The sequence below is a fragment of the Mastigoproctus giganteus genome, chromosome 4, assembly GCF_048544385.1.
Source record: "Mastigoproctus giganteus isolate SK-2022 chromosome 4, ASM4854438v1, whole genome shotgun sequence".
NCBI classification, from domain to species: domain Eukaryota; kingdom Metazoa; phylum Arthropoda; class Arachnida; order Uropygi; family Thelyphonidae; genus Mastigoproctus; species Mastigoproctus giganteus.
In genome coordinates, this window is record NC_143578.1 from 191123711 (window position 1) to 191145746 (window position 22036).

At 38.0% G+C, this 22036-nt stretch overlaps 1 protein-coding gene across 1 annotated transcript in view; it reads left to right on the forward strand.

The window, feature by feature from the left end:
• The first annotated feature begins 5552 nt into the window (after window positions 1–5552).
• LOC150087283 (centromere protein I-like) overlaps window positions 5553–22036 on the forward strand; it is a 174649-nt gene continuing 158165 nt past the window's right edge. The window contains exon 1 of the mRNA XM_090372436.1: window positions 5553–5623. Within this exon, the coding sequence (XP_090228562.1) occupies window positions 5584–5623 (40 nt within the window). The 5' untranslated portion in view covers window positions 5553–5583. The remainder of the gene's footprint in view (window positions 5624–22036) is intronic.

The window sequence follows — 22036 nt, forward strand, 5'->3', positions numbered from 1 at the left end:
CTCTGATTTACTGGCCCAGTCTATTTCCCTGTACAATTTCTTATTATAGTCATCAGAGTCATTAGGCCTATAACACACTCCTACTCAATTTTGATCTCACAATGTTTATGTAACACCAAACTGACTCGACACTGCTCTGTCCAGCAATGTCGACTGGCTTCACTTCCTTGAATTTTATATATTTCTTAACTAATAGCATAGCACCCCTCCTCCCTTCCTATCCTGTCTATTCCTTCTGTAGACATTGTATTTCCCAAATTCCAGTTCTGCCCTTATATCTGTGTGACACCACGTCTCTGAAATCCCCACAATATCTGCCTTCCTTTCATGTTTTGAGCAATACCTCAAATTCATCAAATTTATTTACTAAACTCCTAGCATTGGTGTACACGCAAGTATACATGCACCTGTTCTTTTTCTTAGCTAACCTAGACATTGTATTCTGTAGAATACAATGTCTAGGTTAGCTAGGTTGTACCCGAATGATTCACAGCAGTCTTTGAAATATCCTGCATCTTATTTTCCAGGCTGCGGCTCATTCCAATAGAACAGTGCAAGAATCACTTTCACCTCTGCCAGTGGCTACTATTAATCTATTAGTCCTTGTATCCCCCCCCCCCCAATGTAGTAGTTTTCCGACCCACCTAACACTGCGTTGATAGCATCAGGAAACATTCTTGCACCCTTTCTATTTAAGTGTATCCCATCCCTGTAGAAGCAATTTCTCTTGTTAAGAAGTACAGACCAGGCTGAAAAAAATCCTACCCCTTGAGCCTTGCACAATCTTTCCTGGGCCGAATTGATCAACAGGGCTCTCATCATATACTCGCTCCTATTGTGTCTGGGCAGAATTGCAGACACTTTCAAATTCAACCCTAATTCACGGCTTTTTTTTCAACAGTGACCTGTACTTGTTAAGTAATTCCGTTGGTCTCCTACTCTTAACATCATTAGTGCCAACGTATACAACTATATCACCTTTTGTGCCCTTAAAAGATGATATCCGCTCTACAACGTCATCAACCTTTGCCCCTGGCAGACATACCCTGGTCCTGTTCCACCTATCCTTTTTACAAAGCATGTTTCCCTGACAATAGTCACCAACAACTACTATTTCCTTTGGGACCAGCGCATTCTGCCTTGGGGGCTGCCGCCGTGTTCCGTGATGACCAAGTGCAAGCTCTGGCATTGGTGTGGGCAGCTGAGAGCTTGATGGGCCCCTCACTTTTAATCCTTCGAGGGCATCCACCCTGTCCTTCAAGCTCTCATATAGGCCCATAACAATGCTGAATTGTCTCCTGATTTCCTTACACTCCTTGCATCGCGCACACACAAAGACATCCCCCATGGCAGTATCATGTCCCTTACCCAACTGCTCCACAAACATCAAGCAAGTAGTGCATTTTAATAGGCTGTGATTCAGAGGGCAACTGCCCCCCTCAGTTCTCCCCTGAGCCACAGCACTCCCATTAGCTTGAGCCATTTGTTTTGCTGCTCTGGTCTGAGTCATGATTTCGATTTAATTTCAATAAAATTTCAATTTCAGTACAAAATAAAAAACCCTAAACTTATATCCCAACACAGTTATAACGCTATATTTATGTTTGATTATCGAGTGTTATCTACGAAATCCCTTTATATAACTTCCATATCAAGTTAAGTATTAATTATTTATTTTTTATTAATTATTTATGTTACGTAAACCAAGTCGTTATATGTATAGTTAAAAGTACAATTTAATTGACATTGAAGTTCAACAAGATTAATTATCTGATTAATTGACAATATTATGTACTATACTATGCTATATTAAACTTATGCTATCTATTATTGCGTAACAATGGCGGCAATTTACGAATGGTAAACACGTGGATTTGATACCCTTTCCGATATTAAGTAATACCTACAAAATCTCTATCTAAGTTACTTTAAACTAAGTATCGTAAACAGAAATATAAAGCTACTCTAGAAAATAAGTTAATATCCCAATTTAAGCTAATAAAACAGAAAATAAATCAGAAAAAACTTCTCTGTTCCAGGAGCGGCAAAAATGTACGTCTCCACAGGCTACTGTCGTTCTTAGGCAACAAGAGGGAGTAATACTCTTGATCAGCGCCTCTGTAGCCAGGTAGGCAGGAGCAGCAGTGCGTACTACACACTTCTTGATTAAACCGGGGTTCAAGCCCGTGACCACCAAATACGGAGGGTGCGGAAAGGTCAGGGAATAACCTCCGCATATCCCAGGAGCAATATGGCCTTAGTTGTTAATGCTCCTAAAAAACAAATAACAAAGGAAAACAAACATACTCTTGATCTGATTATCAGCAGTGATTATGCATTAATGATTTGCAGATAAAAGAACCACTAAGTGGCAGTGATCAGAGAGGGCATTGATTTTTAGGATTTGCATAAAGATGTAACTATCATGAATAATAAAGGGAAGGGTTTTGCTTTTGTAAAGGTGACTACAGTGGTCTCAGACAGTTTTTAAATTCTGTACACTGGTACAGAATTTTAAATTTAAATTCTGTACCAACTGATGATATTACCATCAGCAAATTCTAAGTGAGAAGCATTCAATCAATTAATCATAGACTCCCCTAGGCTTTTCATACCAATTAAGAGATACTCTTCATGGTATAGCCCTAAATGGCTGTTAAATTGGTCCATTTCATATTGATGATTTGACTGTTGATGATCCTGCTCATGTTGCTGATGAACTGAATAACTGAATGAGTATTTTGCATCTACATTCACACAAGAAGAATTCTTTAGAGAAGGGAATGTCAGAAGTTTGTCAGACTCTAACAGGGAGCTGAATGATTTAGTAATAACTGAGAGGAAAGTGGAAGAGAAATTGTTGAAGTTAAACATAAGAAAGTCATCTGGGATGGAGGTTCATGGGAGTTTCCTGCCAACTGGAGATGTGTGAATGTACCCCCAGTTTTCAAAGGGGAATAAAATGGTGAAACGAGTAATTTCAGACCTGTTAGTTTAACTTCTGTTCCAGGTAAAATAATGTAAGTTAAAGAAGTAATGTAGGATCTTCTAGACAAGGCTGCAATTATAATTCAGACACAACATGGGTTTTTAAATGGAATTTTCTGACTAGTTTCATTGGATACTATATGATCACAAAGCAATTGGATGCAAAACATAATTTTAATATTATATACTTGGATTTTAAGAAAGCATTTGATACAGTTGCACATAAAAGACTGCTGTATAAATTTGAGCAGTGTGGCATTAAGAACGAGTTGCTGCTACTGATAAAGAGAGAGTTGAGTGGGAGAAGACAAAGAGTAGTAACAATGGGCCCAACACCAAACCACGGATTCCTCCATGGTTCGGCGTTGGGCCCATTGTTTTTTTTTCTATTTATCAATGATATCGATGAAGGCATAGCAGGCTTAATGTCCAGGTTTGCAGATAATACAGTGGATATCAGTGACAGGAATGCCATTGTAACTGGATTTTAGCAAAGTTAGGCTGATGGGCTGAGAAATGGCAACTGAAATTTAACATTGATGAATGCAAAGTACTGCATATGGGTAGCAGTAACCCCTGAATAGCATACAAACTGCATGGTACTACACTCAGGGTAGTGGAAAATTAAAAAGACCTGGGGGTAATTATGCAGTCAGATATTAACAGTGTAGACATGCACTAGGAGTTTTGTGAATCCTACACAGGAGTTTTGTTAGCAGAGATAAGGAGGTGATTATCCTATTGCATAAGGCAGTTGTCAAGCCACATCTTAAGTACTACATACAGGTCTGGAGGCCTCATTTTAGGATGGATGAGCTGCTGGAACAAGTATAGTGAATGGTAACAAGATTGGTGAGGGGGGAAAAAAAGGGGTGTTCTTACCCAGAAAGGCTTTAGTGCTGGAGCCTTTATTGGTAAGAATTGCTCAAGAACTAGGCACTTGCGAAATGATCTGATTGAAGTGTTTAAGCCTTTGAATGGATTGATCAAGCTCAATGCTGATGGATCCTTTCTTTTGCTCAGACTGCACACGGGGGGGGCCTAAATTCAAATCGAGGCAGGACAGTTGCATGATAGATGTGCAAAAGTTTGCCTTTATCTAGCAGGTGGTTGATTGTTGGAACAAACTTCCATCTTTGTATAAAATGTATATTGCCACAACCGAAAATACAGAAACGAATACATTTATTTAAGTTGATACAAAACTATAAACAAATAGGAGCTTTTGGAATAATGTGCCCCTTCTTCAGTTGGACCTTGTATAAAAAAATTTGCTGGATTAAAGTATACATATGGGATATCAGTATAAGACTGGGTGTGATCATGTGTTAGACAGAGTAAGGCACGTGCATGAGGTTGATGAAAGTCATGTGGAAAGGAACAATGAATGAGTCACTGGGCAGAATCAGATTGTTTATATTGTTGTATCTTAACTTAAATAAATGTATTAATTTCTGTGTTTTTGGTTGTGGCAATATATATTTTATAGAATGATCAAACCCAAAACTAAAGGCCTTTTTGCAAACTTCCATCCGTTGTTGTGGAAGTTGATAGTTAAATAAGTTCAAGGAAGAACTAGACAAACTATTGGAGGGAATATACTGTATAAGTAATATGGGAGGTGTTTTTTTTTTGGTTAATGTTGTTATAAACTTGCTTTTTTAGTTTGTTTGCCACTGCTAATGCTAATATCACATGGTAGATTTAACAGTTTATTATTGAAATGCTACAATTGAAACACCTCAATGCCATACATTTAAAAATTCCAGGTCGGAATTGCTTAAATGTATGGCATTGAGGTGTATGGCATTTAAGTAATCTCCTGATCGCATAAACAGACCTGAAAATGGGAAACAGCGAATTTCTGGAAGTTATCGTATTCCTAAAACCTATCTTATAAGTTTTAGGAATTCACTGTTTCCCGTTTTCAGGCCTGTTTATGCGATCTGGAAATGTGAACCAGGTAGATCCCAAAACACAGCCACAATTGTTTAAGTATTTATCATTGAGGTGTTTAAATTGTTAAAATTGTAGCATTTCCATAATAAATTACTTAAATCAACCTTGTAATTATTATTATTATTATTATTAGCCATATGGTGCAAGGAATGAGACTTTTGCTGCACTAGCCAAAAAAAAAAAAAAAAAAAAAAAAATCTGAGTTACCAAGAGAGAAAAAGAGAGAGAGAAGTTTAAGGCATCACCAAGAAAGAGAAGAATGATGATAGCTCAGGACCCTGGGTGTGCCAAACCTATACTCACCAGATGTGAGCCCCTGGGGTTGGATATAATAGTATAGTCTCAATTAATTAATTATTTCACAATGATGATGAATCGTGTAGATCCTTTCTTTCAATCAATTAATTTTTTATTTTACTAAGTTAGATTTTTTAATATAAAATAATATAATTTTCAAATTTAAAATTTTTCCTTGCAGATCAGTGTTGCTGTAATTGGAATCTTTTTTTTTACTCATAACAATTAGAAAAAGAATTATTTTGTAGAACTTTCAAATTGGTAATAAGGATGTGATATGAGTACCATTAATATAGTTTCCACCAGTAGCTGTTTAAAATCATAAAGTAAAACCTTTCCATGATGTCATTTGAAGAGGCATTAGAATTTTTTATATCAGGTAAATAATGTGATTTTATAAGTAATAACCAAATATATAAGTTTCTCTTTTTAATTTTTAGTAATAATTTGGACATACTTGATTGTGATAGCCACAAGGGTTGGCTAGTCAACCTTTGTGGCTATCAAAGTGGTTACAATTATGGTCCTTCCACATTAAAAAAAAAGCCTGGTTTTAAATCCTGTTTTGACTGGGAGTAATTTTAAAGAGCATTTTTTGGACTGTGGTAGAGTTCATTGGTCTTGAATGGGGATTGCATGTGGGATTTTTTTCTTCTGGAAATTAATTTTTTAATCTACAAATGGATAGTCTACCCTTAGAATATATGCAATTTATAGACAGTGTATACTGACCCCCTAGCTGACCAAAGAACGAACGAGTTAGCCAACTTATTATGAACAATTAGTTTTAAGAAATATTTAACTTTTCCTTGCAGCACGGCTACCTCTCTCATTTCACAACCTCTTCTAGATTTATTTATACAGTATAATCTCATAAATCTGGTATTCAAAATTATAAAATTATCAGAAATTCCGGCATTTTTGAATATTTCTCCATATGACCATGGAAGGTCAGAAGGAAAACAGGCTGGAAAATAGAGCTGGAAAACAGAAAGAAAATAGACTTAAAAAAAAAAAAAAGACACTGCAGGTGCTGGATTTATGCATTTCTGTTCCAGTAATAATTTTCAACCAAATTCTTTCATTTTACACATTTTCTCAACATCATTGTTACTATTTATTTTCAATATAAAATCATTCACATTGCAAGACATTCAGTACTAGTTTACAGTTGTAGTATTTAGTAGTCCAATAGTGTGTATTTAGTTTTTAAGGGCAATTTGATTACTAAAATCATATTGCACCATTTGTACTTCATATTAAAAAATATTGGATGATTGTAATACCCATCATTGTCATCATCAGCCATTTTCAATCCACTGCAGGATGAAGGCCTTCTCCAGCAACTTTCCAGTTCCTTCTGTTTTGTGCAATGGTCATCCATTTACTACCCACAAACTCATGAATTTCATCTGTTCATCTCTGTTGTTGTCTTCCAGGTTTTCTTCTAGCTCCTCTAGGGTACCATTCTGTTATTTTCTTAGTCCATCTGTCATCATGTCTTCGAGCTAAGTGTCCAAGACCATTTTAGTTCTTTAGTTTTGATAAGATTGTCCTTTACTTGTTATTTGGTTTTTTTTTAGGAGCGTTAGCAACTAAGGCTGTATTGCTCCGAGGATATGCAGTGGTCATTCCCTGACCTTTCCGCATCCTCTGTATTTGGTGGTCACGGGCTTGAACCCCGGTCTAATCAAGAAGCGTGTGCTACGCACTGCTGCTCTGCCCACTTGGCTACGGAGGTGCCTCCTTTACTTGAGTTTGCTGCCTAATCCACATGTTTCTCTTCTTATCTAACAGTCTGATTCCTAATATAATTCGTTCCATTCTTGGCTTTGTAGTTCTCAGCTTCTCTTCCATTCTTTTGGTGATTGCCCAAGTTTAAATTCCATAAGTCATGGTGGAGTGTATACATTGATTCATTATTTTACGTTTCAGACAAACTGGGATATTGCTCTTCAGCATGTGACTATATTTCCTGAATGCTATCCATCAAAAATTTATTCTTCTCTTGACTTCCAGCCATTTATCATTATTACAGCTAATGACTTGTCCCAGATAAGTGTATGACTCCACCTTCAATTACTGCTTCTTCAATCACTATATCCCTTTCTGTGGCATACTTGTTCATCATTACCTTTGTTTTAGCCATATTCATCTTTAGTGCAAAAGCCTTACTAACTGTACATAACTGATTAAGATTTTCCTCTAATTCTTTGGGATCGTCGCTTATGACCACAATGTCATCTGCGAATAGTAAATGGTTTAGGTACTCTCCATTCACATTGACTCCTTTCTGCGACCAGTCATCTTCTGAAAGCTTCCTCAAGGGCAGCAGTAAACAACTTCGGAGATATTATGTCTCCTTGTCGAACTCCTTTCTCGATTTTAAATTTCCTACTGTCTTTGTCCAGTCTAATAAAGAGGTAGCGTTCTCATATATTTTCTTCAAAATCATAATATATGGGGTATATATATATATTTGCATATGCCTTGTCTTTCCAGTGCCCGAAACATTGCCTTATGCTGTATGGAGGCAAATGCCTTGTCATAATCCAAAAATGCCAGGCATAATGGTGTTTTATATTCGTTTGCTTTCTCCATTAGCTGTTATATTACATGAAATTGATCCATAGTTGAGAATCCTGTCCTAAACCCAGCTTGCTCTTTCGGTTGATTCTCATCAAGTATTCTTTCTAATCTGTTAGTAATGACCCTTGTGAATAACTTGTAGACGACTTGGGATAAAAAGCTAATTGGTCTATAATTTTCAATTTCTGATTTATCTCCTTCCTTATGCAGCAAAACTATGATTGCATTATTCCACTCCTTAAGTGTGACACCTTTTCTAATGCATTTTGTGAAGAGCCTTGCCAGTTTTTGTGTCATGTCTCTTCCTCCCAATTTTAAGAACTATACAGTAACTTCATCTTCCCCCGGGATTTTCTGATCCTTCATTTTCTTCAACACATATCCTACCTCATCAGGAAGGATATTGGGTATGTCGTATGTGTTACTAATTTGCGATCCATCTTCCCCACTGTTTGGCATCAGTCCCTCGCTCCTTGTATAATTCTCTATAGTAGTCTTCTGGCATTTGAATTATGCCTCCTCTGTTATTTATAAGTACACCATCACTATTCTTCAGTTTCTGTATCATTTGTTTTTCTGTATTACTGCTCATGGCTGCTGATTTAAGTCCTTTGTTTTCCCTTAATGCTTGTTCTACTTTTCTTGTGTTCAATATTCTTATGTCCTCTCTGAGTCTTTCTACCTGCTTTGCATAACTCAGTATACTCAATTTTTTTTGTCCTTGTCAGTGTTTATCTTACTCTTCATTTGTCGTCTTCAGTTCATCATGACAAGTGTTTCTTAACTAATTTTTTCTTCTTTGGATTTCTTTTTACCTGTAGGTTTCTTGGGCGTTTTCACTTTCAGAAAGTTGTAATATTCCTCGTCGATATCTTGGTCCTGAGCAGTCTGCAGAAGCTCAAACTTGTTCTTAAGTTTCAGTATATACTGCTTTTTCTCCTCTTCTGTTATCTCAAAGACCTTTGAGATAACCCCTTTATCAATAGCAGCAATTTGCCTCCAATGCCCCACTGCTCCAATTTGTGCAGCAGTCTTCCATGTGCAACAGTATCAAAAGCCTTTCTAAAAGCCTCCATCAGTGCTGTCTCAGCCATAAAGAAGTTCTCATCCTATCTTGAAACAGATTCATTCCCAGCTATTCTGCTGCAGTGTGTCCAATCAGTTGATCAGTTTCTGCTGGACCCCCGACCATTCTGGCATTACTGGAAATGAAAGTGCTGACTTGACACACTGCAGCAGAATTGGACACACTCACCATACCCATCTCTTCCTGCTACTGGGAGAAAACCCACCTCAGTACTCATCCTGTCAGATGAAACTTATGGTTCGTCATTTTCTGGTTGAGTACCCCTTATATTGAACCATTTGATCAAACACTTCCCGGTCACGCTTAACGTTGAAAATCTCGTCTAATTTATCCCATATATTAGGAAATGAAGCCAATATACAAGAACTTTTCATGTATTTAAAACATATTGGCCTGTACAGGAGCATATTGGTCCTTGAGGTTGTCACAGACATTCTCTCAGATATGCCAGACAAGCTGTACTTGCTACCTGGGAGTCTAAAATGCTGATGGAACTGATATTCGGGTGACACTCAAGTCAATTGCACCCAATTTCGGTGAAGTCTGAACAGTCTGACAGCCAAATCCTCTGCTTGCACCTTCACGATAGTGGGACTGTTAGTAATCCTGGGTATAACCTCCATGCACAAGTACATGGTGGGTGACCACCCAGGTGTGAACCAATGTAAGTAGGGGTCAAGGTGTGGCACCCATACCACATAGAGGAATGCTGCCCCTCTATGTTACCAGGCAGTACTAGGTGGTAGGGTACAGCTCTAAAACTGTGTTCGCAGGCTGGCCGCTAGTTAGTACACCGGACCGAACCTATTGGTAACTCTCTAGGAGGCTTCCAGATCAGATAGTGTATTATCTTGCTACCTCTACTTTGCCAGATAGTGACTGGAGGGAGTCCGAGTAGTGTGTATGCGGGGAGCATTGTCGAGGCCACGTATGTCATGACTTTCAAGTATGTCGTGTACATTCACACGTGAGGAATTATTACAGTTTGAAAATGGAAGAAGGTTATCAAATTGTAGCAGTGTGCTTAATGATTTTGTAATAACTGAGAGCAAAGTGGAGGAGAAATTGTTGAAGTTAAACATAAGAAAGGCACCTGGGGTGGAAGGGATCTATCCAGTTATTTTAAAGGAGGTGGCAAAGCAACTAAGCAAACCCTTAGCCATAATTATGAGAGCATCCTTGGACTCAGGGGAGGTTCCCACGGACTGGAGATGTGCAAATATGTCACCAATTCACAAAGGTGGATCGAAGGATGACACAAGTAATTACAGACCAGTTAGTTTAACTTCTGTTCCGGGTAAAATAATGGAGTCACTGGTTAAACATGCATTGCAGGATCATGTAGACAAGACTGCAGCAATAATTCAAACACAGCATGGGTTTGTTAAGGGAAAGTCTTGTCTGACAAATTTGATTGGTTATTATGATGTGGTCACAAAGGAACTGGATGCAAAAAATAATTTTGATATCATATACTTGGATTTCAGGAAAGCTTTTGACACTGTTGCGCATGGAAGACTACTGTACAAATTGGAGCAGAATGGTATTAAGGGTAAGTTGCTACAATGGATAAAAGGATGGTTAAGTGGGAGAAGACAGAGGGTGGTAATCAATGGGTGCTGCTCTTCGTGGACTAATGTTATTAGTGGAGTCCCACAGGGTTCGGTGTTGGGTCCACTGTTGTTTTGTGTATTTATCAATGATATTGATGAAGGTATATCAGGCTTAATGTCGAAGTTTGCAGATGACACAAAGGTTGGCAGGGTTGTTAATGACAGTAATGGCAGTGTGCTACTGCAACAGGATCTAGATAATTTGGGCAGATGGGCTAAGAAGTGGCAACTGAAGTTCAACCTTGACAAATGCAAAGTATTGCATATGGGTAGAAGTAACCCCAGAGAAATGTACCAACTGTGTGGTACTACACTTAAGGTGGTAGAAAATGAAAAAGACCTGGGAGTAATTGTGCAGTCAGATATGAAGTTTTCTGAGCAATGCAGACAGGCTGCTAGGGCGGGTCATGGGGTTTTGTCAATGATATATAGGAATTTTGCTAGCAGGGAAAAGGAGGTGATTGTCCCTCTGTATAAGGCAATGGTCAGGCCACGCCTTGAGTACTGCATACAGGTCTGGAGGCCTCATTTTAGGAAGGATGTAGATTTGCTTGAGCGTGTACAGAGAAGAGCAACACGATTGGTGAGGGGAATGAAGGGATTCTCTTACCAAGAGAGGCTTAAGTTCTGCAAATTGCAGTGGCTGGAGACTAGGCACCTGCGCGGTGATCTGATTGAGGTCTATAAGGCCTTGAATGGGTTGAGCACGCTGAATTCTGATGGGATCCTTCCACTTGTTCAGATTACGAACCTACGGGGACATAAGTTCAAATTAAGAAAGGACAGATGTAGAATAGATGTGCGGAAATTTGCCTTTAGCCAGCGGGTGGTTAATTGCTGGAACAAACTTCCATCTGTCGTTGTGGAAGTGGATAGGTTAAATAAATTTAAGGAGGAACTGGACAGGCATTTGGAGGTAATGGTGTGATTTTTTTTTTTTTTTGGCTGATGCTGCATAAGCTCCTACACTTGCTTTCTTGCATCATGTGCCACTACTACTACTACTACTACTTTGGGTATATTCTTACTATGTGTACGCCATATCCAAAAATTTCATTACTTCATACAATACGAATACACCATGAATTGTCAAACTAATAGAGCAAGCTTATCTGCGAAAAGATCTAAACCTCCCAAGCACTTCCTAATTCATTTCACAAATATACGTGGTCTCAATTCTAATTTCAACGATGTCCATTTCCACTTGCAGTCTGCCAAACCCCATGTACTTTTTCTGACAGAATCTCAGTTATCGGTTGATTCAACTACTGCTCATCTCAGATGCCCAAATCATTCGCTGTATGATTGCTTTTGCCTTAAAGGTGGTACTTGTGCATATGTCCGTTCTGATATTCCCTGTCAGAGACTTGGCAATTTGGAATCTCCTCTCTTTGATCTTCTCTGGCTTAAAATCTCTCTACCTCATTGTGTCAAATTCATCTGCTGTCTCTACTGTTCTCCAACTCCATTAATTACTTGAAGCTCTATGACTTCCTCTCTTTGCAACTTGACTTTCTCCAGTCCAACTTTCCTAACAGTGAGGTAATTTTTCTTGGTGATTTTAATGTTCACAACTCTAGCTGGCTTCCGTTTTCTTGTCACACCGACCCAGCTGGTTGAGATGCTGAGGCTTTTGCAATTACTAATGACCTTGCACAGATTGTTCATTTACCTACAGGTAAATGAACCTGTGCGAGGTCATTTACCGGACAGTCCTAATCATACAACCAACACGCTTGATCTTTTTCTCACAAACAACCCTTCTAAGTACACGGTCGAAGTGAGAAGTGCTGTAGGCACTTCAGATCACAACTTGGTGATTGTCTCTTCTCCAATGGAGCCTTTATCTCATGGCTATTCCCAACCTCGTGTTGTTTGGCCTTACAAGAATGCAAAATGGTATGACCTGCGAGATTTCTTTTCCTTGGTCGGATTACTGTTTCAAAACTTCTGATGTCAATGTTTGCTCAGATCATGTCAGTGAAATTATTCTTGCAGGAATGGAATCCTTTATCCCACACCACTTTAAAATCTTGTCCTTTATCTAAACTTTGGTTTTCCAATAAATGTGCTAAGGCTGTTCAAGAGTAGAATGTTGCATATCGTAATTGGCTTGTTTCTAATTCTTCAGTTTCATTTTCTGTCTACACCAAAGCTCGCAACAATTGTAAAGCAGTTATTAATCAGTCCAAACTAGAGTTCGAACAGGCTAAGAGCTTCTTGTCCTAATAGTAGGCAAGTATTCTGGTCTCTTGCCAAAGCTGTTGGCTGCAACTTTTTGCCCATCTCTGCTCCCACCTCTGTCCAAACCAGATGGTTCTGTTGTCACTTCACCCAAGGATAAAGCTGACCTGCTAGCATCCCATTTTTCTTCCAACTCGTGTATTAATGATCTTGGTAAAACACCTCCCACCATTCCCAACACGCTCCATTCAATGCCTCCTGTGGTCTTCCATCAAAAGGATGTCAGAAGAATTTTGACGAATCTTGACGCTTAGAAAGCTCCAGGTCCCAATGGTATTTCTCCACTTGTTCTCAAAACCTGTGCTCCTGAACTTACTCCTATTCTTTGCCGCTGTTTTTCACTTTCTTATTCCAAAGGTGTTTTTCCTTCTGCTTAGAAATTTGCTCATATCCAGCCAGTTCCTAAAAAGGGTGACAAATCCCTCCCATCCAATTATCGTCCCATTGCAATTACTTCTACTCTCTCTAAAGTAATGGAGAAATCAATTAACCACCAACTCTTAAACTACCTAGAAACCTTCCGTCTGATCAACGATTGCCAGTATGGATTCCGTCAGTGTCGATCCACTGGTGATATTCAGGCTTATGTTAGCCATTTATGAACTAATTCAATGGAAAGGTTCGGTGAAACTCGAATAGTTGCTCTTGACATCTCAAAGGCTTTTGATTGTGTTTGGCATAAAGGTCTTCCAAACAAGCTTCCAACTTATGGTTTGCCAACTGTTTTTAGTAATTGGTTATCCAATTACTAAAAACAATGAGGGTGATGGTAGATGGCTCTCTGTCTTCTAACTTCTCCAGTAATGCCGGCCTTCCCCAAGGTTCAGTTCTTTCCCCCACTCTTTTCCTCTTGTATATTAATGACCCTTCTTCCATTGACTGGAAATCCTATCCATAGTTTTGCCGATGATAGCACATTGCATTCCATTTTGAGAAACCTTTCCCTGCTCAATCAGCTTCAACTTCTTGAAAATCTGCTACCAATTCCTTAAATGCCAATTTTCAGGTAATTCTCCAGTGGGGCAAAGACAATTTAGTTGATTTCAGCCCTTCTAAAACTCAGTCTTGCCTTATATCTCACAAAAAGGATTCTTCTGCTCCTATGCTTATCTTAGTGACACTCCGATTTCTAGGCAAAATTATATATCTGTTTTGGAGATTACCCTGACTTCTTATCTCTCTCTTGGCACAAGCACATTACAAATATTGCTTCCTCTGCATCTAAATAACTTGGTTTTCTCTTTCGCTCTCGGCGTTACTTTTCTTCTAAACAGCTGCTCACTGTATAAATCCCAAATCTGCCCTGCCATGGAATATTGTTCCCACATCTGGTGTGGTTCCCCCAAAACCTCTCTCTGAGGCTTTTTGATTCCATTCAGAAGCGGGCAGTTAGGTTAATTAATGATTCATCTCTAACAGAGTCTCCACTCGCTGTCTCATAGATGTACTATTTCTGCTGCATGCCTCTTCTACCGATACTTCCATGGGCACTGTTCTTCTGAATCGGCTTCTATAATTCCCGCCCTCTCTTTCAAAACAGTCCAAACACGTGCCGCCACCAGCCAACATCCATTTACTGTCCGACTTGAAACGCACAGAACCAACTTTTCATCTTCCTCGTTTATTCATTGAACTGCCGTTTTCTGGAACAACCTTCCTTCATACGTATTTCCTGAAAATTACAGTCTACAGAATCTCAAGTCCAATGTCAACAAATATCTTCTTTCATCTTCTCAACCTCCAACTCAAGCACGGTACTAAGTACTATAGGTTCTAATACCTCTCGTGTTTGGGGTTTACATAAAAAAAAAAAATATATATATATATATATATATATATATATATATACACTATCATTGAATTATATTAAATATTACCATAAATTAAATTATAATAAAGTGAATAAATAAATAAATAATTAGGCGTTCATTAGAGGCAGCGATATGCAATTCCTCCATATGAAGCTGAAATACATCCAATATTTTAAATTAAATAAAATAAAACATAAGCCAGTAGTATGGCAAAAACTGTAGAGCGAAAATTAACATAAAAATAACCCAAATAAACAAACGAACAAAAAAAAGAATAGACATAATAGTAGCCCGATAACCCTTGTATAATTTCGAGTTTTAAATCCGATTAATAAAAACTATACAAATTTTAGGATAATGCCAATTATATAATAATTTAGCGGTACCTCCCCCCCCCGAGAGGTACCATTTCCAAAAGACGCGAAATATCACCAAAAGAGGGTTAAAGGAACTACCAAACGATAACAAAATTAAAATAAATATATGACCATTATGCCCCATATCGACAGAGGACCACGAGGCCAATAATGGTCATGGAATCGCTGCATTTCAATCTCTGTACAAATCGTAGCCATGGCAACCCTCTTTTGGTGATAATTTCACGTCTTTCGGAACTGGTACCTCTCGGGGGGTGGGGGGGTACCGCTAAATTATTATATAATTGGCATTATCCTAAAATTTGTATAGTTTTTATTAATCGGATTTAAAACTCGAAATTATACAAGGGTTATCGGGCTACTATTATGTCTATTCTTTTTTTCGTTCGTTTGTTTATTTGGGTTATTTTTATGTTAATTTTCGCTCTACAGTTTTTGCCATACTACTGGCTTATGTTTTATTTTATTTAATTTAAAATATTAGATATATATATATATATATATATATATATAGTTTAACATCTCTAACAATATGTTGCCTGTAAATAAACTGTGAACAGACACAATTTGGCCTGAATAGCCCTTGTGTCGTTAATCCCAATAATAATAATAACAACAACATCACCAGGTCTAATACAATGAAATAATGTAGAATGTTCTATAGCACTGATAATGTGTGCATACACTGCCACTTTGGAGTAGAGGTGACCCACCTTTGTGACAATAAGGTCAGTATTTCTTATAACTGTTTCAGTAGAAGGGACACCTGAAGTGTATTCTATAATCTTGTAGCCTCTTGAGTGTCCTTGCACTCTACCTATATGTGTGTATGGTTCTGGGATTGCAGAGATATCTGTATCATTTCCTTCTAATTTGAGTTTGATCTGATCAACAACTGTTCTTGCTCTCTGATTGTTCAGTTGGATGAAGTTTACAGCCCTAGTCACATTTATATTCTCAGTCTGACCTGTAATTGGTTCTAGATTGGATTAATTTAATCATTTTCTCGTAACGGGCATTTAACATCCCTGATGCTATATAAATGGTCAGTCAGCCATGCTAACTTGCAAGTAGCACATTTAGCTGCTGATTTTTGTTTCAGAAAACTCCAGTCTGTGGCCACTTGGCAGTCACTGCCAAGTGGCCACAGACTGGAGTTTTCTGATTGCAGTCCCTGGCAGTATGTCAGGGACTGCAATCAGTCCCTGGCAGTATGTCCATAATCGTAATAGTTATAACACTTTTGGACAGGGAAGTGCTCCCTATATCTATGGCTGGTCCAGCCAGCATGTATTCTCTGCTGTCCTGTAATGCCTTCCAGATCCTAGGTGAGATATGTACTATTAAGTTTAACTGCTAATTTCTTCTACTCTTTATTCCTCTTCTCAGCTGAAATTTGCTGGCAAACTCATCAATTGTCATGATACGGTTAAAGTTTTTGTAGTAAAGATCTGTCATCAGATCTCTTTCAGGAGTTAATTGAGGTATGTCAGAAATGATAATATTGGGTTTTTTCATCTTTGGTTTTTCAGACAGTAAACCCAGTTTTGTGCCTTCTGGATGGTTCTCAATCTTTTTTTTTTTTAGGCATTCTTTACTTGTCACTTCTATTAAAACCCCATTGTTTCTAATTTTGTGTAGACTGTATACTTTTATTTCTCCTTCAAGTGAGGTTTTAGTTTGGTAACTACTGAGTCTTTCACAGCCTCACTTGATTGTGGGTGGAGTCATTTTTTGCCTTAAGTATGATTAAATTTGTCTCCTTATTTTTGTATTGCTTACCTTGTTAATCACCTGTTTAAGTTTTGTTTTAATTTTTGCCACTGGCGTTTACTTGCCCGAGTATAGGTCAGTGTAATTCATTACCTGGTTCTCAGTATTTATCTCTGAGTGTTCTGTATAAAATCGCCCAGAAATTTACTATCTGGAGCTGAGATTATTCTATTAGTTTGTTTGTGCATTAATTCCTCTAAGAAAAGTCGCACTTCTTTAGCTTGGTTCACTGTCTCAGTAATATTGCTTAGTAATATTAGGCACATTATAGCCAAAGTAGCTTATGCGCCATGAAACCCCCACAACAACAGCTTAGTAATATTCATACTTCTTTTCCTCCTCTGTTCTTGGTTGTTCAACTTCAGTACTATCTTTATTTCCCCCTGATTCTTTCCTTTCTTAGTTTTTTTTTTTTTTTTTTTGCTAAGGGGGTCCTGGAGGACAGTTTTTCTAAATCAGCTTTGTTGTCTTCATTATTGTTGGGGATTCGCTCCCTTACTTCTATCTCATTGAGGTCTTCTAAATCAGTTTCTCGATTACTAATGCCTAATTTTTGGAGTTTTTCGTTAAAATTCTGTTATTTGCCAGCCATTTTGCTATTTTCTAATTGCTTAGAGCCTTAGGTGTAATATCATGTCTATTTAGGTACGTGGGCTTATTAAAACCCAAGTTATGTAAATTTTACGTTATTGCAGGAAATTTTCTATTTTCCACTTTTTTTAAAAAAAAAAGTTTTTGAACAAACAAAATTTTGTGTTTGGCGCCGATACAATTGCAACACTGATCATTGTATTGACCATATTGGACTGTTAAATGCTTTCCTCAATGGATTTCAGGACTCTCCTCAAAGTCCTGAAATCCATTTCGAAAATGCTAGTAAATAAAAATACAAAATCCTAACAGTTTTGATCGAGCGGTCTACTTATCAAGTGAAGCGCATCTTCACACGTCCATGGGCTAACTCCTGCTGCTGAAAAACTGAATCAGGATTTTGCATCTACATTCACTCGTAAGGGAAGTGGAGACCAGAAGTTTATCAAGCTCTAACAGGAAGCTAAATGATTTTGTAATAACTTGAGAGGAAAATGGAAGAGAAATTGTCGAAGTTAAACATAAGAAAGTCACCTGGGGTGGATGGGTTCTATCCAGTTATGTTAAGAGAGCCAGTGTAGGAAGTAAGCAAACTCTTAGCCATAATTATGAGAGCATACTTGGATTTAGAGGAAGCCTCCATGGACTGGAGATGTGCAAATGTATCTTGATTTCACAAAGGGGGTCCTTTGTGAAATCAAGATACATTGCAAATGTATCTTGATCAGAGGGTGACATGAATAATTATATACCTGTTAGTTTAACTTCTATTCCAAGAAATATAATGGAGTCACTGGTAAAAGAAGTAATGCAGGATCATCTAGACAAGGCTGCAATTCTACTTCAAACAGCGTGGGTTTCTTAAGGCTAAATCTTGTTTGACCAATTTGATTGGTTACTGCAATGTGGTCATTAAGGAACTGGATGCAAAAAATATTTTTGATATCATATACTTAGATTTCAAGAAAGCTTTTGATGCTGTTGCACATGAAAGATTGCTGTACAAATTAGAGTAGTGTGGCCTTAAGGGAATAAATGAATATAGAATGCCATTATTCCTGAAATTTGTGGATTATGAAAAGGTAATTGACTCCACACAGCATAAGGCAATGTTTTGGGCACTGGAAAGACAAGGCATAGCATTCACATATTTTGTAATAAAATATATGAAATGTTAACTCCTTTATTAGACTAGAAAGAGACAGTAGCAAATTTAAAATTGCGATAGGAGTTTGACAAGGAGACACAATATCACCGAAGTTGTTTACTGTTGCCCTTGAAGAAGCTTTTAGAAGATTGGATTGGTCATAGAAAGAAATCAGTGTGACTGGAGAGTATCTAACCATTTGCAGTTTTCAGATGAAATTGTGATCATAAGCCATGATCCCTAAGAATTAGAGAAAAATATTAATCAGTTATGAAGAGTTAGTAAAGATTTCAGACTAAAGATGAATATGGTTAAAACAAAAGTAATGATGAACAGGTATGCTACAGGAAGGGATATAATCACTGTAGGAGCAGAAATCGAAATTGGATTCATATACTTATCTTGAACAAGTCATTAGCTGTAATAATGATAAATGGCTGAAAGTCAAGAGAAGAATAAATTTCGGATGGATGGCATTCAGGAAATATAGTCGCATACTGAGGATCAATATCCCAATTTGTCGAAAACTAAAATAATGAACCAATGTATACTTCCCACCATGACTTCCCATCATCCAAAAGAATGGAAGAGAAGCTGAAACTACTCGAAAAAAGGAACAAATTATATTAAGAATCAGACTGTTCGATAAGAAGTTATACACATAGGTTGGGTAGCAAACGCAATTATCGGACATTCTTATCAAAGCTAAAGAACTGAAATGGACTCTGAGTAGTGCAGACAGGCTGCCAGAATACATCTCACTGCGTATCCTGGACTAAGAAAATAACAGAATGGTACCCAAGAGGAACTAAAAGAAAACCTGTAAGACAACAACAACATGGCACGAAAATGGACTGATGAAATTTAAGAGTTTGTGGGCAGTAAATAGTAGTAGTAGTAGTAGCAGTGGCATGTGATGCAAGAAAGCAAGTGTATGAGCTTATGCAGCATCAGCAAAAAAAAAAAAAAAAAAAAAAAACAAATCACACCATTCTCTCCAAATGCCTGTGCAGTTCCTCCTTAAATTTATTCAACCTATCAACTTCCACAACGACAGATGGAAGTTTGTTCCAGCAATTAACTACCCGCTGGCTAAAGGCAAATTTCCGCACATCTATTCTACATCTGTCTTTTCTGAATTTGAATTTATGCCCCTTTAGGTTCGTAATCTGAACAAGTGGAAGGATCCCATCAGAATTCAGCGTGCTGAACCCATTCAAGGCCTTATATACCTCAATCAGATCACCGCGCAGGTGCCTAGTCTCCAGCCACTGTAATTTGCAGAACTTAAGCCTCTCTTGGTAAGATGATCCTTTCATTCCCCTCACCAATCTTGTTGCCCTTCTCTGTACATGCCCAAGTAAATCTACATCCTTCCTAAAATGAGGCCTCCAGACCTGTACGCAGTACTCAAGGCGTGGCCTGACCATTGCCTTATACAGAGAGATAATCACCTCCTTTTCCCTGCTAGCAAAATTCCTATATATCATTGACAAAACCCCATGACCTGCCCTGGCAGCCTGTCTGCATTGCTCAGAAAACTTCATATCTGACTGCACAATTACTCCCAGGTCTTTTTCATTTTCTACCACCTTAAGTGTAGTACCACACAGTTGGTACGTTTCTCTGGGGTTACTTCTACCCATATGCAGTACTTTGCATTTGTCAAGGTTAAACTTCAGTTGCCACTTCTTAGCCCATCCGCCCAAATTATCTAGATCCTGTTGCAGTAGCACACTGCCATTACTGTCATTAACAACCCTGCCAACCTTTGTGTCATCTGCAAACCTCGACATTAAGCCTGATATACCTTCATCAATATCATTGATAAATATACAAAACAACAGTGGACCTAACACTGAACCCTGTGGGACTCCACTAATAACATTAGTCCAAGAAGAGCAGCACCCATTGATTACCACCCTCTGTCTTCTAGCACTTAACCATCCTTTTATCCATTGTAGCAACATACCCTTAATACCATTCTGCTCCAATTTGTACAATAGTCTTCCATGCGTAACAGTGTCAAAAGCTTTCCTGAAATCCAAATATATGATATCAAAATTATTTTTTGCATCCAGTTCCTTTGTAACCACATCATAATATCCTTTCAAATTTGTCAGACAAGACTTTCCCTTAACAAACCCATGCTGTGTCTGAATTATTGCTGCAGTCTTGTCTAGATGATCCTGCAATGCATCTTTAACCAGTGACTCCATTATTTTACCAGGAACAGAAGTTAAACTAACTGGTCTGTAATTACTCGTGTCACCCTTCGATCCCCCTTTGTGAATTGGGGATACATTTGCACATCTCCAGTCCGTGGGAACCTCCCCTGAGTCCAAGGACACTCTCATGATTATGGCTAAGGGTTTGCTTAGTTGCTTTGCCGCCTCCTTTAATATAACTGGATAGATCCCATCCACCCCAGGTGCTTTTCTTATGTTTAACTTCAACAATTTCTCCTCCACTTTGCTTTTAGTTATTAAAAAATCATTAAGTATCCTGCTACAATTTGATAACCTTCTGCCATTTTCAAACCTTAATAATTCCTGATGTGTGAATGTAGATGCAAAATACTCATTAAGTTTGTTTGCTATCTGAGCAGGAGAATCAACAGTCGAACCATCGATGTCAAGTGGACCAATCAGATTAATCCCCTTCCTTTTAGAGTTTATATAAGTAAAATTCTTGCTGTTTTTCTTAGCATCATTTGCCAAAGATTTCTCATAATTTGCCTTTGCCTGCCTAACCTCCTTTGTGACCTGGTTACAGACTACCTTATATCTGCTATAGGCTTCTGAGTCGCTTGATAATTTATATGCATCCCATGCCTTTTTCTTCTCTATTACGAGTCTCATTAGTTCATTAGATAACCATTTAGGCCTAAACCTCGAACAATATTTCTTAATAGGTATGAAACTTTTAGTAGCTTCCACGATTAATTCCTTGAATGCTTCCCACTTAGAATTTACTGTTGGTAACATCGTCAGTTGATCCCACTGTACAGAATTTAAAAACTGTCGGAGACCACTGTACTCACCTTTACGGAAGCAAAAACCCTTTCCTTTACCCCTGATGGTAATTAAATCTTTAAGTAAAACCCACATCAGTACACTGTGATCACTGCCACCTAGTGGTTCCTTTATCTGCAAATTCTTAATACACGAATGATCACTGCTGATAACCAGATCAAGAGTATTACTTTCTCTGGTTGCCTCTCGAACATGCTGCTGCACAAAACAATCATCCAATAAATCCACAAAAGTCTGACTAGTATGTGAGTGACCAACCCACAAGTTCCAGTCAATATCTGGGAAGTTAAAATCCCCCGTTATAAGACATTCTGATTTACTAGCCCACTCTATTTCTCTGTACAATTGTTCATTGTACTCATTCGAGTCATTAGGCCTATAACACACTCCTACTGTTATTTTTGCTTTCGTAGTGCTTATGTCACACCAAATTGACTCAACAGTGCACTGTTCATCTATATCAACTGGATGCACTTCTTTTGATTTTATGTTTTTTTTTAATTAACAGCATAACACCTCCTCCCT